This window comes from Cydia amplana, chromosome 6 (assembly GCF_948474715.1).
Source record: "Cydia amplana chromosome 6, ilCydAmpl1.1, whole genome shotgun sequence".
In the NCBI taxonomy this organism is placed as follows: domain Eukaryota; kingdom Metazoa; phylum Arthropoda; class Insecta; order Lepidoptera; family Tortricidae; genus Cydia; species Cydia amplana.
Genome location: NC_086074.1, coordinates 5,425,036 through 5,443,457, shown reverse-complemented (window position 1 = coordinate 5,443,457; position 18,422 = coordinate 5,425,036). Strand labels below are relative to the sequence as shown.

The window sequence follows — 18,422 nt, the reverse complement described above, 5'->3', positions numbered from 1 at the left end:
AACAAAATATTTCGCTTATGTATTGCCTTACAGATGGTAGAGGCTTTGACCCACAGTTTGAAATACACTGCTCTAAAGAGAGTCTACACCACTAACGTTTGCACGTTAATAGGCATGTTGACAATTTTTTGGAACTGGTTTCATTTTGTAGATAGACACGTAATAATTACAGAAAAAAATATTAAAAAAAAATATTCATTAATTTTGAATAAAAAAACATGTATAATGAGTTTCGTGTTTAAATTTCGCGCCTAAACGCTCCAAACTGGCACGTGACCTTGATGACGTAACGGCGTTTTAAACAAACTGCTGTCAGTCATTTTTTTAAATTCTTTATATGGCAACTGACAATTTTTTGTAAAGCCTTAACACACAACCGCATCGGACAGCGACCTTCTTTCTCGCTCTAACTTATAGCTGCGTCCTTAACGCACCACCTTACACAATATCGATTCGTGCGCCGCACCGTACTAAGATCGCGTTTCGGTACGATAATCTGTAGAAACTTAGGCAGGTTTTATAACTTGTCTTTGGTGATTCCATTGTGATTACGTCACGCGCTCCGATTGGCGTTTGCAGTCACGTGATACTGGGCATTATTTTAAATACTTTTGATTATTTTTAATTAATTTATTACGCATATTTACACTTGCAAAATATGATTTTCCGCGTTCTATTATTCCCTGCTATGGTAAAAACATAACATGCTATATATTCGCGATTCATGTCAACATCCCTATTCTCAGGGCGTCGACTGCAAGATCTTCACCGACCCTCACCCTATGACCATGGCGCTGTCCGTGCTGGTGACCATCGAGATGCTGAACGCCATGAACTCGCTCTCGGAGAACCAGTCGCTGGTGACCATGCCGCCCTGGTCCAACCTGTGGCTGGTCGGCTCCATGGCGCTCTCCTTCACACTACACTTCGTCATCCTCTACGTCGAGGTGCTCTCGGTGAGTCGCGTCTACACATAGACTAGGAATCCTCTAGTTTAGAGCGATTATTTCATGAAACCGATGCTGCCAAAAATACGGGGGTGCGGGGGGACGAGTTGGGCGAATCCCGTGCCGTGATTGGTCCGTTCAAAGACACGGACCAATCACGGCACGGGATTGACTCGAAGATGGAGTAAATCTACCGTATGAGTGGCAGAGGGGGTAGCGTTACTATGCTCAGTCTAGAGGATGTCTTGTCTGTGCGTCTACAACATACACACTACCTATAGTCGGATTATTCCTATTTGCATTATTTGACACATGTCACTCACAACAGCAATACAACGTAAAATATCTTGCACATCGAAATCACAAAGGAAGACAAATTGCACTGCGAACGTTTACGTTCTACGTCTTTTTTTATTTTTTTATTTATGGTTGGCCGGACACCACCGTTATGAATCGGTAGTCGTCTAAGTAAATCGATATAAATTTTTCATAATTTTTCATATAAATCGTGTGTCTTATTCTGTCATTTTGACTATGTATTACAAATAAAAGATAAATCGTCAGGTGACAAGCAAAAGTCACTAATTACTATAAAATATTTAAACAAAAATCAACCTTCTTTTCGTACTAATATGGTTCACTATGGCTATGAACTTGTGGTGGTACTTAGTGAATTTTGCTTGTCACCTGACGAAATAGAAAGGGATAAAACAAAATTAACTAATTTAGGCTTCTAAAGTTTTATGAATGGTAAAATGGTTAATATTTAAATGACTATTGGACAAATGGTCAGGTTATCATTTAGATACACAGTGGTTAAAGAATAACGTATAAAGAAAACACCTACTTCCAGAGGATTCATAGCTATATTTTTACACCATGTATGTTTATTTTGATTTAGTTAAAGTTTACACAGATGCATATCTTTACCGCAATTAGAAAAATAATACGATCATGTGCGTAATTGTATACCTACCTGTAAGACACACATGAGACCTTTGTAAATTAGTGACCATAGACTTATTTCACGTGTATAAAGATGAATCAATTCACCCTTTCATATTAAAACAAACTACATTTTATTCCTTGCTATACTCCGAGTCGTAATTAGATTCCAAAAAAAGTATGTCAATGTTGCCACTTTATACTAGCGCGTCTTGTATTTATGTAAAAATAAGTAAATAAAAGTACTTTTTTAAATCGTAGGAGTAAAATTACCAATACATAAATTATCTTAGCGTGTTTATTTATAAAAAGGAATTTACTATTTTACAATCAAATTATTGCAGTGGCAACATTCTCTTACTTTTTTTGGAATCTAATTACGACTCGGAGTTTAATTTAAATCACGGACAGATTTCTACGTATTGCCACCTTTACAATCGGTATCAGCAAGGATGAGCTGGTTTGTCCGTATGTGCATGTAAGTAACGCTAACCGTTTGTTGGCCGCGTATCGCAGGCCGTGTTCCAGGTGACGCCACTGTCCATCGACGAGTGGCTGACGGTGATGAAGTTCTCGATACCCGTGGTGCTGCTGGACGAGGTGCTCAAGTTCGTCGCGCGCAAGATCTCCGACGGTGAGCACAACTGGCTCGACGGCATGCACTGGATTGTGCTCATGTGGGCCGTCTTCTTCGGCCTGATCATCTACGGCCCTCTATAGGCCGCGTGTGCCCCCCGTGAACCGTGCACGAGTAACCTCCCGACCGACTGAAAACGCGCGCCACCCAATAATACCGCTGATTTTTTATCCTATCCCCCCCTTTTGGGCCCCGGCTGACACTAGTCAATCTCCGGCCAGCTTGTGCTGGGACGCATATTTCGAACTGTTTCTTATCTTAAAACTTTACAGCCACGAATTGATTTGTGGTTTTAGATTAGTACTTAGTTATTTGTTATTTTGAACAGTTTTGTATTATAAAAGTGGGTGGCGCGCGGATTCCTACTGTGGAACCCTCGGACTCTGAGCTCGGCTCACCACAGTACCTAACATTTTGATTGAATGCTAATCCCAGCACCGAGTGGAGTGACCAGTGCACGGTGTCGGAGACGGACGAGGCGGACATTGTAGTGTCGGTACCCGTGTAGTATACACGTGCAGTGTGTACACGTGCAGTGTGTACACGTGCAGTGTGTACACGTGCAGCCTGCCGACGGGCGCCCGAGCTAAGCGTTAGCGTTATGTGCGAGACAATAACTAGTTTGGAGCTCATATACACGAGGAACCATTTTACTTTCCTCCCCGAGTGAAGTGGCTGTGAACACCTTCATTGTAATTAACAACACCAAATATTGGTTTACTGATTAAAAATTTGAGTTAGTATTTTAGCATTTTAATGTATGATTATGATCTTTGTGCTGTGTAAGGAAGCTCCTTTTTGAAAATATCTCAACTCGCACGCGGCTCAGTACCTTGTCCCTGTGGACTGCAGACATAATTATATTCAACTTTACTATAATATAGTAATGTTCATTGTTAGCCTAGTGTAAATTAATGTAAGTGTAGGGTTAGGGTCGTGGTAACACTACGTGCTCAGGGGAAGTATGTTCGTGCAAGGAACTCTCTCTGTCCTGTCACCTTTGTGCTCGCTTGTTAACATTTATTAATGCATTTCTTTATTCTTACTTCAGATTGTATTCCAAAACGCATTTTGCCGCTGATTTTGTAACCATTATGATAACATGAATGTTTTGATGTGTATGTTTAACCAACCACTGACATTTATTTCAAATGATAATTTGTGATAACTTTGTTTTCTTTTTTGAAATACAAAATGACACGAGAGTAATATTTAACTTAATGCCACGTTGTGAATACTTAGCTTTCTTCAGTGTTAGGGCTCATTTAGACGGCGCTAGAACTAGTATACGATTTTAGTTACATTGCGGACCATTGAGGTCACATCAATTCAGCCGACCGATCAAATAACGCAATGTAATGAAACTCGCATGCGAGTTCTCGCACCGTCTAAATGAGCCCTTAATGTGTTTCGAATTTCAAGTTTCATAAATATGATAGTTATTACAAATTAATATTGGATGAGACTAAAGCAATATAGTTGATGTATGTACGAACGTTTGATGCTAAGGTTCTATTTGGTACTTTATACTTTACATTTATACAATGAATTAATTTAAGTTTTTTTTAATAACTAATTCGATTTCTAGCGAGACATAATACTATTTTAAGTTTATCCCAGAAAATCAAAATTTGTTATGGTACAAGGTCCGTACGTACATAAGTATACATTATATACTAGTGTATTTAATCCCGCATGTGTACATTGCATGGTATCTATACGAATTAAACGAGTGCAGTTTGGTGTGATGTTAACAATGTTATTTATTACTGTTATTGAAATATTTCAACACTATTTATGAGGTAAGAGACCGACAACCAATATTGAATCTAATGAACATTCTGTCTGTACACTGCACAATGACCTAAGGCATGCCCCGTGTGCCCCAACCTCCTCCAACTTTACAGTTACACAAATTAATTACTTATTTAAAATGTACAGTCGTTTATACATATTTTACATTGATTAAAAATTGTCGAGAATTAAACTTTGAATTATTTTCCCTGTGTTGTGACACCCCATGCACCACACTATCCCGGTAGCGACATTTGTACTAGTGTGTAATTAAAAACTCAAATGGTGAGGAATATAAACTCCTGTGTCAGACCCTGCATTACATTACAGCCCCTGTATCGATATTTTGACCTCGAGTGTTCCAAAGACCCATATGAATAAAGAAAACCAGACTAAATATCAGCGTTTTAAGCTCCCTAATTTGTTTGAACACATTTTCGACGAAGTACTTCTCATTTTGATGATATTTTTGATTGCCTGGTGGAGGTTGCTGACTACTACCAATAAATCCAGGAATATCGTCAAAATGAAAATACACTTAAGAAATTGTGCTTTCAAAACGCCCGTGATATTGACCCACCAACACACTCATAACATCACTACAAATAACCTGTGTTGTGTTATCCGTCTAACCCTGATTGTACTAAAAGTTTTGCAAAGCGTGTGGAAATTGCTTATTGGCTACATTTTTTCAAAATTTCAATTGGACTTTATTTTGTTATTTGGCAAATCGATTAAATATTTGAATTATTCCAACTATACATGATCAATGAAGAAAATCGTGAGCAAAGAGACCATTTTATTTGCTATTTTTTAAATGATCGACAGCTGTAACGAGCTGTGTTTTAATTTAACTTACCTGTTCTTTATTCCAAATTTTGACAAGTATACTGAAGCAAATTTGTTATTTTATAAAATTTATCAAAATTTAATTATTCTACCCATGGCTCAAGGAATATGTGAGATGTGATTTATATGAGTCCACGTCCTGGTTCCTGGGGCCAAATGAGGGTAGTTGCAAAACTTTTACAGCGCGCGGCTGGGCCGGCGCCCGCCGTTGTCCCGTGTCGTATGCACCCCGCATGCACTAACGTCGTGTTGTCTGCCCCCAGCCCAGCCACACGTGAAGGTGCAGTAAGCGCCACACGCCGCCGCAGCGCCTGCACGCACAAATCCATGAACACTCATTGTTTGTTGTGATCCCGCAGTGAAACTACACATTTAAAGTTAAATTCGACACGGTTGTGATCTCTGCATAAAATATTAAGTCGAGTGAGTTGGCCGCCGCACCCGTCCGAGCGCACACTAACGCTAACATTGTTTTGCAGCGAACGAGCAAGTCATTGACAAGTGGTAAACGCCACCGATTCGTAGTTCCTCACCCGCTTCTCTCTGCCACTTCTACCGCTCTCGTCTCCCGTTGTAATAACCGATTGGCTTTTAGATGTTTATAAGTGGAAGTCGCGTAGCGTTGTCACTCGGGCCGGCGACTAGGTCTGCTGAGTAGGGACAGGACAGGACGGGCAGCAGCGGCGGGCGCGGGCGCTACTTCACGCCCGCTACGATCTACTTCATCAGAGAGGACTTATGTTGTTCATAATGTGTATATACTATACAGTATGCTTAGGAGGTTTATTCAATTTGTTAAATTACGTCGTTCTATTATTAAAGACTACATGGTGCCCGTCGACAACAACAGTGCGATAGACAATGTGTACTTAAGTTGACAGCATTCTCATTATTAATTTATTGTTATATTTTTATTATCTTTTAACCTAGTTTGCTTATCTAGAGCTAAGTCTATGTTCGTCTATTAGTGCTGAAGCATCGACGAGCAATATGGTGTCTGGGAAGGATATACATTTGTCCAGTGTTTGATGGACGTAATCAAGTCCAAAAATTTAAACATACCTGTACATTTTAATGTATTATTGTTTTGTACAATAAATCGTTATAAAACCACCTATGTTTTATTTGGTAACCAACCCTTACATACTGTGCCACAATAAGTATCCCAATGTAAATAATCTAAAATGTGGGTAGTTATAGTCTACCCGCTTTTCCATACTTCCATGGAGTGCTCACTCCATACGTCAGTTTTGGTACCAAACGCCTTTTATTTTTGTAGCCGACATCTAGCGTCGAGTTGCAGAATTATCAGTACCGCTACGTGATACTAGATGTCTCGAGTGTTGCGTTGCGACCATGAATTTGCCATGAATCTAGTATTTTAACTGGATCAGGCATGAGGAGTGGGGGAAATGTCCGAACGGGATAGTCTTATGTATCTTTCAGTATGAGTAGCAGCGAAAGCGCTATTATTGTTTGTCCTTGTCACAGTCTCACATTTTTTTTTAATTCCTCACCATAAATTAGTATGGATTATGGTGGGCAACAAATAAATTCGACCAATCATAGCGTCGCATTGCATATGTTTTGTCCCTCACGAAGGCACGCGTATACCACTTCTATAGGATGCTACCTTCTATGAGTCGCCATCACATCTATGTATACTTGGCCAAGCAAATCTTGTCAGTAAAAAAAGACGCGAAATTCAAATTTTCTATGGGACGATTTCCCTTCGCACCTACATTTTACAAATTTGCCGCCTTTTTCTACTGACAAGATCTGCTTGACCAAGTATATGCGCCATTATATGGGAGTTGACAAACTGTTCACATATATCTGGACAAAGCCTGTTATTAAGGCGTTAAAGTGCATGTTCCGATAATTTTGAGCACCTTGGCCGCTCCGACATACCTGTGGTGAAAAGAATGGCTGACTCTTGTACACCTTGTGACTGTCCGAATGTGTCACTAGTGACTATAGTTTGTCAAAGGACTGTCTGTCTCATTTCAAACATAGACAGAGAGAGAATCATACTATCTTTGTCTTAAGGCCCCAGTACACAGTGGGTCATCGCCGGCCACTCCAAGGGACGCAGCCATGCGGTAGAATGAGATAGCAATATCACTAGCTCCCTCTAACGCATAAATGCGTCCCTTGGAGTGGCCGGCAATGGCCCATTGTGTGTTGTGGGGCCTTTAGAAGAGATTTTGTTTGGTAAAGTTGGCACTTACGTGACTTGCCTCATAAATTGGTTAGAATAGATGTAAGTGGAGCTTGCGTGATTATCATATGATTATCATGTTACCTGTGGTTATCCTTTCACATCTGTCTGTCAAACTATGGTCAAATCAAACGTTCAAAAATTAAGCGTTCGATTAATAGAAAATCATTGTGGCTTGTGACTGTTGCGATCGATTGTTTAGATCTGAATGAAAACTATAATTTAGGAAGAATACGTACTAGTAGTATAATAAATATGGAATAGCGCCCTTCTCACAAAATGGAACCATCAAGGTTGGTATAGTAGATTCAAAACTTGTTTTACTTGAAAGTTGATTCCAAGAAGCTTTAAATTTCGCTTCTTTCAACTGCACGTCTTATGTTGTTTACAGAGAAGCGTGTGAGTTGCCGACAGAAATGGCAAAGTTAGATATTATGGAGGTAGACGAAGAAAGCTCGCGGGAAACGCAAGTTTCTGCGGCACGTGTCCTGCGTAAGAGAAAATCGCTTACTCCAGAACTAAGCAAGCCGTCTAACAGACGCGTGAGTATGAGACCACGCAAACACCACATAATGACAGAGAATGCAAACCCCAAACAAATTGAGGCCCTTTATCTTAACAAAAAAGTGAAAACATTATCACAAACATTAGAAACAATATACGAGGATCCAAAACCAAATAACGAGACTGAAACTTTTATTGGAGGAAGAAAGGTGAAAAGACTGCTAACATTCCAGCTTGGGAACCAGTATACCAAGGATAAAATAAAGAAGCGCAGGGCAAAAATCAAAAAGTTATTGGGAAACAGAGCATTTTTGAACAGGAAGAAGATACCAATGAAAGTATTTTTAGAGACTATTAATAGCTTGGAGTTAGATGAAGTACAAACAGAATCAATGATTACTAATAAAACTACAGATAAGTTGTAATTAGGCTATCTAGAGAGGAAATTTCTACGCGAAACAGCTTGGTCTGTGTAGATGTGCCTTGGTCGAACCAAACACAGTTGCAGCCTCAGTGCCTCGGGTGAGGCACATCGAGCTGCTTCGTGTGGCAATTTCCTTGCAAGGCTGCTTGCTCAGTCAGTATGTGGCTATTAATGAATAATTATGTTACCTATGGTATCATGCCAATATCCCATCAATCTATTCTTAATGTGAAAGTTCAATATTGTAATTCAAGAATTTGCCATTAATCTGTCATGAAGACTAATGTGTTATGAAGACTATTGTTTGTTTTGTTTATTTTTAGCTGTAACTAAAGGCCAATACAGAGACTGCAATTTGTATGGGAACTGCACTCTGACTGCACACGAGCTGCAACATCCATACAGTTCTCATACAAGTTGCACTATCAATGAAACCTGTCAAGTGCTGCCACTGCTCACAATTTAGTTGAGTATTTCACTCAACTATAAAATTCAACTGCTTTGTAATTTTTTTCTCATAATTGAAATCTGATTGCATAAAGTTATTTAGTTTTTTGTTATCAGCAATGATCGGAATAGGTAGTGCCATTTGGGGTGAATGACCTCAAACATTGTACTGAACATGGATAAGACTCGGGATTCCAAGACTCTTATTTTTAGGGTTCCGTACCTCAAAAGGAAAAAACAGAACCCTAATAGGATCACTCGTGCGTCTGTCTGTCCGTCCGTCTGTCACAGCCTATTTTCTCCGAAACGACTGGACCAATTAAGTTGAAATTTGGCACACATATGTAAGTTTGTAACCCAAAGATGGACGTGTAACGTAAATAAATGAATTTTAAATATGGAGGCCATTTTTGGGAGGTAAATGAGAAAATTGTAAAATAAAGTTTTTCAAACTAAGTATATTACATATCAAATGAAAGAGCTCATTGTAAGGATTTCAAATATATATTTTTTATAATTTTAGGATTAATAGTTTAGCAGTTATTCAAGAAAATAGGCAAAAAATGACCATTCCCCCCTTATCTCCGAAACTACTGGGTCTAAAATTTTGAAAAAAATACACAAAATAGTTCTTTACCTATAGATGACAGTAAAATCTATTAGAAATGTGCAGTCAAGCGTGAGTCGGACTTAATGTACGGAACCCTTGGAACGCGAGTCCGACTCGCACTTGGCCGGTTTTCTTCCCAAAAATATTTCTTGGCATGTCTTTAATTGTAGTAGGTAATATGAGATCCCGGGGTGAAAAGGTATATCCATACTAAGCTTACGCACCAAAGTCCCGTGAAATGGCACTACAAATTCCGATCACTGGTTATCAGTAACAAATAATTACACCAATTAAATAAATAAACAATTTATTTGAGATTCCTTATTACCAATACCGTAATACAGTTATCACCATTTACTTAGTTAATTCTTAACATAACATGAGGATGATGTTTCTAGGCAATTGTCATATGTCTTCAAAAGTGTAGACGAGTGGTCATCCACTGGGTTTACACAGACGCAGCGAGGCTGTTGACTCCCGGGGCTGTAGAGCTGGCGTGGCAAACCAGCCCAATCTCTTGAGATGCCACCGCTGTAGAAACAAACGGTATACTTAGTGGTATTTTAAGAGCAGGGGCATTTTACTCCAGGAACAAAAGGGGCCACAACCTAGTTGGGCAACCTGTTATAAGCTCAGGCAGGGCCCAAATCTAAAAATATGCTACTGATAGTTAGGTGTGCATTTCCAAACTGGAGGTTGTGGATTTCAGTTTGAGCACAAAATACAACATTAGAAAGAAGAAGATGACAGACATCAACACCATCTCATTCCTACACTTAACCCATTCAGGGCCAGCGACTCAGCGTATGGGTCATGCTCAAACAGTTCCGCAGGGCCAGTGACTCACATGTGAGTCCTGAATAAATTCTCATTTAAACTTAAACGAAACGTAATTTGATGTAATAACGTAAGTAACATATAAGCTAACAATCATTTCTATAAGGCATATTAGGATAAAAATTATAAACACGTTTTTTTTAATGAAAACAGGGTCTCGAATATTCAAGTTTGGTTTACTATCAGTGCAATATAGTAAATATACTGAAATTCTAGATACATAATGCGATGCAAGCAAACAGAAAAATCTATATTGAAAAAATACAAAAAATATATATATTTCAGAAGTTATTGACAGGGCTCAAGGTATGGGTCACCGTGGCCTGGCGCTACTTGTAAAAACTGCTAATGTTTCCGTAGCAGGCTAAAATAAACTTTATTGGCTGGTTTTAAAGCTTATTTCATGTTGAAGCTGTTTGATATTGTACCATTTTACAACTGATTACTGTTTGGATTATGGTAAGCAACAATTTGTAGGAACCAAGCCGTAGTATAATAATATTTTGTTTTGTATGAGGGGTAAGGCAACGAGGATTTTTTCCCACTGTCATAATATTTGGTGATCGTTGTATTGTATCTTAGGCAATTACCTACTAACAATGATGTTAAAGTTAATTTTTTTTCGTTTCAATATAGAACAAGGCGGTTGAAACAGTCACCACTAACTAATATGTATTGTATAACAAATAGTTTGTGACAAATATTTACAAGTTTTTTCAAACATCGTGGTTTCTACGGCAGATTAGAAAGTAAGTACTATAATACATTTTAAGTTCTCTATTGTTACTAATATAATGGCGTTTACCAAAACAAAGATAATGACCGACCAGGTGTAAGCTTATCGGACACACTTGGACAATAAACAAGGAATGCATCCGAACGGCGGCGGCGGTATTATCTTTCATGTGGTATTTGTCACAAGAGTTCAAGATGTGATTCATCCCATCCCCCCTATTAGAGATGTATTTTGGAGTAACATGGAAAATATTATTTAGTCACGATTTATTCGTTGGCGACTTTATAGTCCTCCTGTGCTGTTTAGTGATTTCGTATTTTGTGGCCATGGCTATGGATTACCGGAATTTGAACCCGCCTAACCTGACCGACTGTGCTATGAACTGGACCCCGAACCTGCTTCATCCGAATGACCTGGCTACGAATTCTGGAACCCTGAACTCACCTTTGTTGAATTTCATCTAAATCGGGAAACGGTTCTAATTTAACTTCCAAGATTTGCCCCAAAAAACAACAACAAAAAACACGGCAAGTTAAATAGAATCAGAGCTAAATCTAAGCTAAGTTGGCAGCGATTTTGATAGCACAGGCTGAGTACCTAAGTGTAATTTAAATGTCATACTTATATGAAATTATGACGTTTAAATTAACACTTGCACAGGCTGGGCTATAAAATTTGCTACCAACTTAGCTTGGTCAGACATTAAACGCTTGTAGAAAGTAAAAATATTCACTCCTACAAACTGCAATAATTAGTTTATTTTTTGATAGGCACAGAAAATCGGTGGTTAGTAAAAATGTTGCATAATGCTGTCCAACTGGCCGGCTTCATAAGCGGCGATTTATTTACCGTTCGCGCCAGGCTCGAGACCCATAAGCTGAGTCATGCGTTTTAGCTAAAAACGATTTGTATGGTGACCTGGCGTATTGTGTACGCTCGGCGGTTCGTGGCCATGAATGGGTTGACTGCATTCTGTAAACAATTAACAAACAATGATAATACCTAGTCCTTGTACACCACACCCGAGTGCCTTCACTGGAGGTCCACTCCATGTTGCATGGCGGAAGCTTGGCCTCCTGCCGCTTAGCTATCTCCTTCTCTATTGTGCACTCGTCTATTTTGCTGTCAAATAGTTTTGAATATTCTGTTTTTCTTCCTCGTTCATCATAAAATCTGCCAATCAGTAAACCTGCAAAGAAATCCAACTAGAGCACTTGGAATGACATCTTAATAAACATTAAAAAAATCATTATTATACAGACACAGTTTACAAAATAAAATTACCTGTTTACTGAAATTGTCTCCACTGTATGACATATATTTTTTTTTATAATTTATAGCAAATACTTTGGAGTCTAGAAAACAGAGAAACCAACCTAGGGCTGATTTCATAAACAGTACAAGTCATGTCTTACAAGCAATTTCTCTATAATTAAATTAAAACAAATATATGTATAATTAGTAATTAGAAATAATTAATAATAATACAATATGTGTTACATTCAAGAAACAGGAACATTACTAAGAAAAAGTATAATAAGATTGCTAACCTACAGATGTATATTTTTCTTTTAAGGTATTCTTCCAGTTGATCAAGTTAAACAACTCATTACAGGACAGAGTTAGTACATGGTCCTTGTCTCCACTCTCATCTTGAAAGTCGCCTGTTATAAAAGCTCGAGAGCCATCCTTTCCTAAAACAAGAAAAAGATGAGATGTGATTCAAACAGAATAATCAGAAATAATTGCATGTACCAAAACAATTTATACAAACCATTTATTTATTTAATATCATGTCTTATTTGAATTTAAACTGAGCACATAGATTTAGTGATTTAGTGCCGCAACACAAGAAAAGAAACATAAATTAACCTGAATGATTGGACTGAATGGAAAGGATTCCTTAGCAAGCTTTTATAGCATAAGTTGGATACCATTAGTCATACCACTGTTTAAAGTGGTACAGCTGAATATTATCATATAGAAACTGGACCAAAATAATGTAAACTTTAAATAAATGTCATATACTAAGAAAAAGTGACCAAGGCCTCCAGTGCCCCAGGCTCGAATCCACCACAGGCACCTGCCGCGATAGCAGAGGGCGCTGGTTCGATTCCAGCCTGCGGCACTGGAGGCCTTGGTCACTTTTTCAAGTTTATAATTTATATAGTAGTGTGGCTACTTGAAATAAAAACAAATTAAAATATTTTCTGAAAATAATTTAATTTGTTCTAATACAAAATAATGTAGTTACATAAATAGTTATTTATACAGGTTTTCAAGTAAATACAAATCTTACCCACAAAGTAATGATATGGTGCATCGCTGCTGTAATGCCTTTTACCCTCCGTCACATCGTAAACAACACCCATTAAAGCCAAATACAGATTATCTTTTTTCAATCCATTATATTCTGCTAATTGTGCAGGCGAGAATATACCTTCAATATTATTGTCATGTAGTAAAAGTAAACTTTTACAACTTTCAAACAATTCCTCCAAACGAGTTCTAAAGAAAAAACTTGCCGTAAGTACAGTTACCGTAAACAAAACTGTTTTTTTACCCAACATTGTTCTAATGTATTTTTATTTATACACAATTTATCACAGATACGTTTTTTACTGGTAAATATTAATTATTATTAGATAGAATTTAAATTGCAAACATTTTGAACTTTCGGTTTGTGATGTGGTAGGTAAGGTCAATGACCGAGAGGACAGTGACAGAAGGATCAATTTTTTATTTTTGTATTCGTCCTTCTGGACAGGCTAAGACCATAGGCCATACTGCCTACAGATAGATAATATTTAGCAGCGATAAAATCAAGTACTCACAATCGGGAGCTAATTATTATAAAAACGTATTGAAATACAGAAGTACCAACAAAATAACATGAAAGATATTGGTTATGCAAGTCAATATTTTGTTGTTGTTTTCTTATCTGTCAACCAAAGAGAATATAATCACTAACTACGTTTTAAGAGACGGAACTTCATACATTTGTGCGAAAAAATGAATAGTACGAGATTTATTTCGTAATGCTACCAACATAAGGAAATTGAGTGTTACCATCACTAAACGTCACTGACACATGACAGGTGTCAACGACAGTGATGTGAAAATTCGATAATAGTGATGTCCATAACTTAAAATGCTTGTAATCGATATCGATGAAATTATTGCACGGCCGCGTAGCCTTCGTTCAGGATTTCAGATTTTAGGAGTTCGATAACTAAGTGAGAGCTGAGAAATACCTTACCTGTTGACTTCGTATATGAGTGACATGTCATTACATTATATTGTACCCAATAAATAAAAAATTATACAAGTCATTAAAACAGACACGATTACATGTACCTTGAGCTCTCGCTTATTTATCCACATTTATGAAATAATAGAACACTTTTTCTTTAATACTTTCATCTTTAATCGTTTACATTGATTATTTTTTCCAAAAATAATAGTTATAGGGGTAAAAAAACATTCAATTCGAAAATTAGCCGGATACAAATAAAAAGAGGTGAATATAACAATTTAAACTAATGCAAAACTCTGCTCAGTTTCCTCATGCTCAAAAGGACGTTTATAAATGAAAAATATTCAACAACTGTATGTCTTCCACTTTTAAATACACCTTTTTATGACTATACTTCAGCGGAATTTGTTTTTGAGTTTATAAAACATTATATTCTATTATAAAATTGCTAGGTACATTACATATTTAAAATTGCTACATTCCAACTTGCATTAAATATGGAGCGGTTTGTTTTAATGTGACAAAATGCTTTTGTCAAAGCCCTGAAGTGAAAAACCATGCATGTTGCTTATGTAGACAAGAAAAAAATCGAAGTGGAAACAATTTGTCAATGGGCATTTCCATTCTTTCAGCTTGTGTTCAATTTCGCTATTAGATTTTCATTGTTATTAGTAAAACAGTTGATGTTACAACAAAAATGCCAATACACATAACTTAAAAACTTTAAGTCCTAACAACATACTTTGTAAAAATGTTTTGTTTACTGGTAGGTAGGTAGTTTTGTTGTTTTTTCTATCGTTTTTCTAAAAACATCGAAAAACTACAAAATGGTGAACAAAACTGGAATAGGAAGGGTAACACCCACTTGACAAGATGTTTCCACTTTTTTTCTCTACATAAGCTACATGCATACCCAGTTTCATGTTTTGAAATTTATAAAAGAAATGAACCGAACCATTACAAAATGCAAATTGCACCCAAACAGTTGATTGCACATACACGTGGAGTCTCAATTAAAGACAGCCGAGTATTTTTATCATATTTAACACGTTATTTTTCTAATTCACGCTTCCTAGCAGTTCTGACCTGATGCTCGATTTTTTAGCTTAGTGGGCTGCTAGGTGATTGGTAATATTGGCTGTTAGTAATAAAGTTACGTTATGTAGGTAGTTGAGTTTTGGAATAAAAAATCCATAAAAAAATATTATAAATCCTTAATCACTGCCTGTCTGTCTGTTAATAGCTGAACCGATTTAGAAGAAATGTTTATGAATAGTTTAAGTCAAGGGAAATCATCATTGAAGCTCTTCAATGAATTTCCGCTGTAGTGGAATTTACTATGGAATGGTATATTGAAATACTAATTCTACGCAAACGAAGTCGCGGAACGAAGCTAGAACTTTATATACCGGGTGCTTCCTGTAACAGGAGCAATAAATTAAACTAAAGAAACATTTGTTCAGCAACTTTTAAAATGTATGAATCCTTTAGGCTTCCTCTTTTTCATACAAAATAAATATTGCCTTCAATGTACGCTGACATCAGTGTGTTTGACGTTGCTTGTCACGCTTTAAACATTACAAAATTTGCAATACATTGCGTCTTAGAATAAACTTTAAAGAAGCACTCTGTATAACATCTTTAATTACTTATACAAATTATTCTGTAACATCTTACCAACCACCTCAGTTAAACGGCAGACCAATAAATCTACATATGTTTATATACATAAAATTGCATCTACTTAGCAATGCCTTGTTGCTGTGCCATTTTAACTTTGTCTGCAATTTCTTCTTCTTGTGCTGATATTTTTTGGTTTATTCTTTGACATTGCCTACGTACTAAAAGAACAGCCAGGCGGGAGGACATATCTTGAATCATTTTGTTGCGATGCAATTCGCATTTTATGAATGTCGAGTCCGTAGTTGCCATATATATGGTTATTATTGATTGTGTAATATTATCGCGGTGAAGCACAGGCATGATGTCTTTTTCAAAAATATTTACACACTTTTGGACGAAGTTGCACAGTGAAATACTGGGATAGGTCAGTGAGGTCTTGTCTGCCCACCATTCTCGTAATTTTATGTAACAAAATACATCGTTATTTTCTGGATTTTCTTCTATTAAATTCTTCTTACACTCATTACATGCTTGTAATTTTGACTTCAATACCCGCATAGCCAACCACCCACTAATGTAAACAATGGGTTGACCTTCAATGTTTACAAGGTTCGTTTCCACTTCGTCTGCCTCATCTTCGGGTATACTCAGCATCACACCGACCTCAGCATCCAAATTTTCATTGTTTTTATTTTCAACGGATTCTTTTTCGTTTTCGCTTGCTTCCGTTTCCTCCTCTTGACCAAAAACAAATTTTTGGAGGTCCGTGAGTAGCACGCCGGTATCCTGTTCACAGTTGAACCCTCTGCTGTGTGGAGCGCTCATTCCCGTTATTATCGTCGACTTCACGGCAGCCATAAAAGATGAAACGGTGGGGTTTCTGTTGGTTGGGCTATGCTGCCGTATGACCCCGAAGAAGTTTTCCAAGGCGTCTTGGTTAAGTTGCCTCAGGTTTAAATAGTTAAACCCGAGGCGTTTCATCTCCTCCCATAAATCCCTAAGGGAGCAAAGGGTAGTGAGGAATCCCTGAACACACCTTACATTTTTCGCGCGCGTGCCGTTTGGTTTGAAAAATGTAAGTGTTTCAATTTTTTTTCTGTACTCGGTCCACACTTTTAAGTGCTCTGTTTTCAGGGATACATTTTCCCTCTGACCTTTTATTATGTCCTTAGGTCCAGAAGGGCCATTCGTGAAATCAAAGAGGCGATCCAGATCGTGGATGACCTCTCCACTCTCAGTCAGCTGTTGTTGTTGTTCTTTCGTGTATTCCGAACACCGCCCCATGAGCTTGAGTACAGACGAAACTGTGTTGCTTAAGGCCTGAGCAGCATATTTTACTTTCATTTTTGCTCTATATTTCGGTTGGACATGATTCTCAGTCACTCTGCTCAGGTACACCAAGCTCTTGTTGTGTTGGTGTACCTGCATTAAGTGTTCCCATTTAGCCCTTTTTCCGCCGAAACAAATGATCCCATTATTAAGGAAATTATTCCTGATGGACTTAAATAAATGTGGGACATCAAATAATATAAATATTTTTCGTCCGTCTACGACAAAATCGTTTTTTATTTGGGGGCCGTGTTCGGTAGGCGATGCGTCTTTTAATATTTTCAGAGCGCCCACATTTGTTGGACCTTGATCACAAACCGTAGCAATCACTTTGAACCCTGTTTTATTTACAGCTGTGATAATTTTTTTTATGATTGTTGCCAATTTGGCAGAAGAAACGGTACCCTTTACAAAATAAAAAGCCAACGGCTGTTTAAATTTTTTTCTTATGCCTTGCAGCATAAAAACTAGGGCATGATTTGCCAACTTTACGGTTTACGTTTTTGATTTTTTAACGCCAATTCCACAATTTCCTTGACCATTGGCGATTCGAGGCGGTCTATAAGGTTTGCACTGCGTTTCAGAGACCTAACGGTAGATTTAACTTTTTGCAGTTGTCGAATCAATTTTTCTTTAGACTTATCCCAATCTGCAACAAAGAAAAATATCATATTTATAAAACGGAACGAAGTTATAATAAGATATAGCTGAACTAGTCCAGTACGGATATCATGGTCGCATTTTTATCACCTGTCATGTCATGCGTCACTTTCGCACTTTCATACTTGTTAGAACGTTACAGGCATGGTGGCACTGGCAGATGATAATAAGGTGATAGCCCTACTGGGACGGAAAACTTTTCATAATTGCAGTTTTGCATATTGCAGTATTAAGGTTGCAAAACCGTTTCATCTAAAAACCTTATCGTGATGCTGATGATTCATTAAACTGAAAATTCCACGTTAATGTTAATTAGGTATCCTGACCCTTCCCATATTAAGAGGAAATGGGACGGCCGCTTCTTCATACAAACGTAGTCCTCATTTTCCTCTCTGGATATTCATATTATGGAAAATACTTATATCATTTGAACCATAGCTATGCCCTTACGTTTGACTTTTTAGATTTTTTGATTATTGTATAAATGAGGTGCGACAAAGAGATTTCATACAATTTTTTAAGACGCGCAAAGACTGAAGGCCGAGCTACGCGTAGAGCTGAAAGCTCGGAGCGTCCGACGGATTCGCGCTTCCCATAACTTCC

The 18,422-nt window shown here is 37.6% G+C and overlaps 3 protein-coding genes across 8 annotated transcripts in view; 2 read left to right on the top strand and 1 right to left on the bottom strand.

Moving 5' to 3' along the window:
- Window positions 1-6,285, top strand: part of LOC134648663 (calcium-transporting ATPase sarcoplasmic/endoplasmic reticulum type) — a 36,887-nt gene extending 30,602 nt beyond the window's left edge. For 3 of the 5 annotated variants that reach the window (XR_010096914.1, XR_010096915.1, XR_010096916.1), the window contains exons 10-12: window positions 747-956; window positions 2,409-3,780; window positions 3,927-4,516. Coding sequence is in view for 2 of the 5 variants with exons in the window: in XM_063503156.1 (XP_063359226.1) it covers window positions 747-956; window positions 2,409-2,526; window positions 5,652-5,680 (357 nt within the window). In the remaining 3 variants the exon portion in view is untranslated. Of the gene's footprint in view, window positions 1-746; window positions 957-2,408; window positions 3,781-3,926; window positions 4,517-5,435; window positions 5,631-5,651 lie in introns of those variants that run through there. The other 2 variants (XM_063503156.1, XM_063503157.1) reach the window with 2 other exon arrangements.
- Window positions 6,286-7,506: 1,221 nt separating this feature from the next.
- LOC134648699 (uncharacterized) lies at window positions 7,507-8,414 on the top strand. Its single transcript, XM_063503209.1, has 2 exons — window positions 7,507-7,686; window positions 7,785-8,414. The coding sequence occupies exons 1-2, from the start codon at window positions 7,673-7,675 to the stop codon at window positions 8,320-8,322; spliced, it is 552 nt and encodes a 183-aa protein (XP_063359279.1). The 5' UTR covers window positions 7,507-7,672; the 3' UTR covers window positions 8,323-8,414.
- A 1,274-nt stretch (window positions 8,415-9,688) lies between these two features.
- LOC134648693 (neuferricin homolog) lies at window positions 9,689-13,658 on the bottom strand. 2 transcript variants are annotated; one of them, XM_063503199.1, is made up of 4 exons: window positions 13,251-13,658; window positions 12,502-12,645; window positions 11,954-12,140; window positions 9,689-9,909 (listed from the first exon to the last, which is right to left on the bottom strand). In XM_063503199.1, exons 1-4 carry the CDS (start codon window positions 13,519-13,521, stop codon window positions 9,741-9,743), a joined length of 771 nt encoding a protein of 256 aa, XP_063359269.1. In that variant the 5' UTR covers window positions 13,522-13,658; the 3' UTR covers window positions 9,689-9,740. The 2 variants fall into 2 exon arrangements, with proteins under 2 accessions (XP_063359269.1, XP_063359268.1); XM_063503198.1 differs by having other exon boundaries at window positions 11,954-12,156; window positions 12,506-12,645.
- Between the last annotated feature and the right edge of the window lie 4,764 nt (window positions 13,659-18,422).

Bases quoted from the DNA above. Each gene is read 5' to 3' on its own strand.
- LOC134648693 (XM_063503198.1), bottom strand. From the start codon at position 13,521: ATGTTGGGTAAAAAAACAGTTTTGTTTACGGTAACTGTACTTACGGCA. The intron at 12,646-13,250 runs GTAAGATTTGTA...TTCTTGTTTTAG, and splicing joins ACCATATCATTACTTTGTGG to GAAAGGATGGCTCTCGAGCT. The intron at 9,910-11,953 runs GTATTATCATTG...TTGTTTCTACAG, and splicing joins GTGTGGTGTACAAGGACTAG to CGGTGGCATCTCAAGAGATT.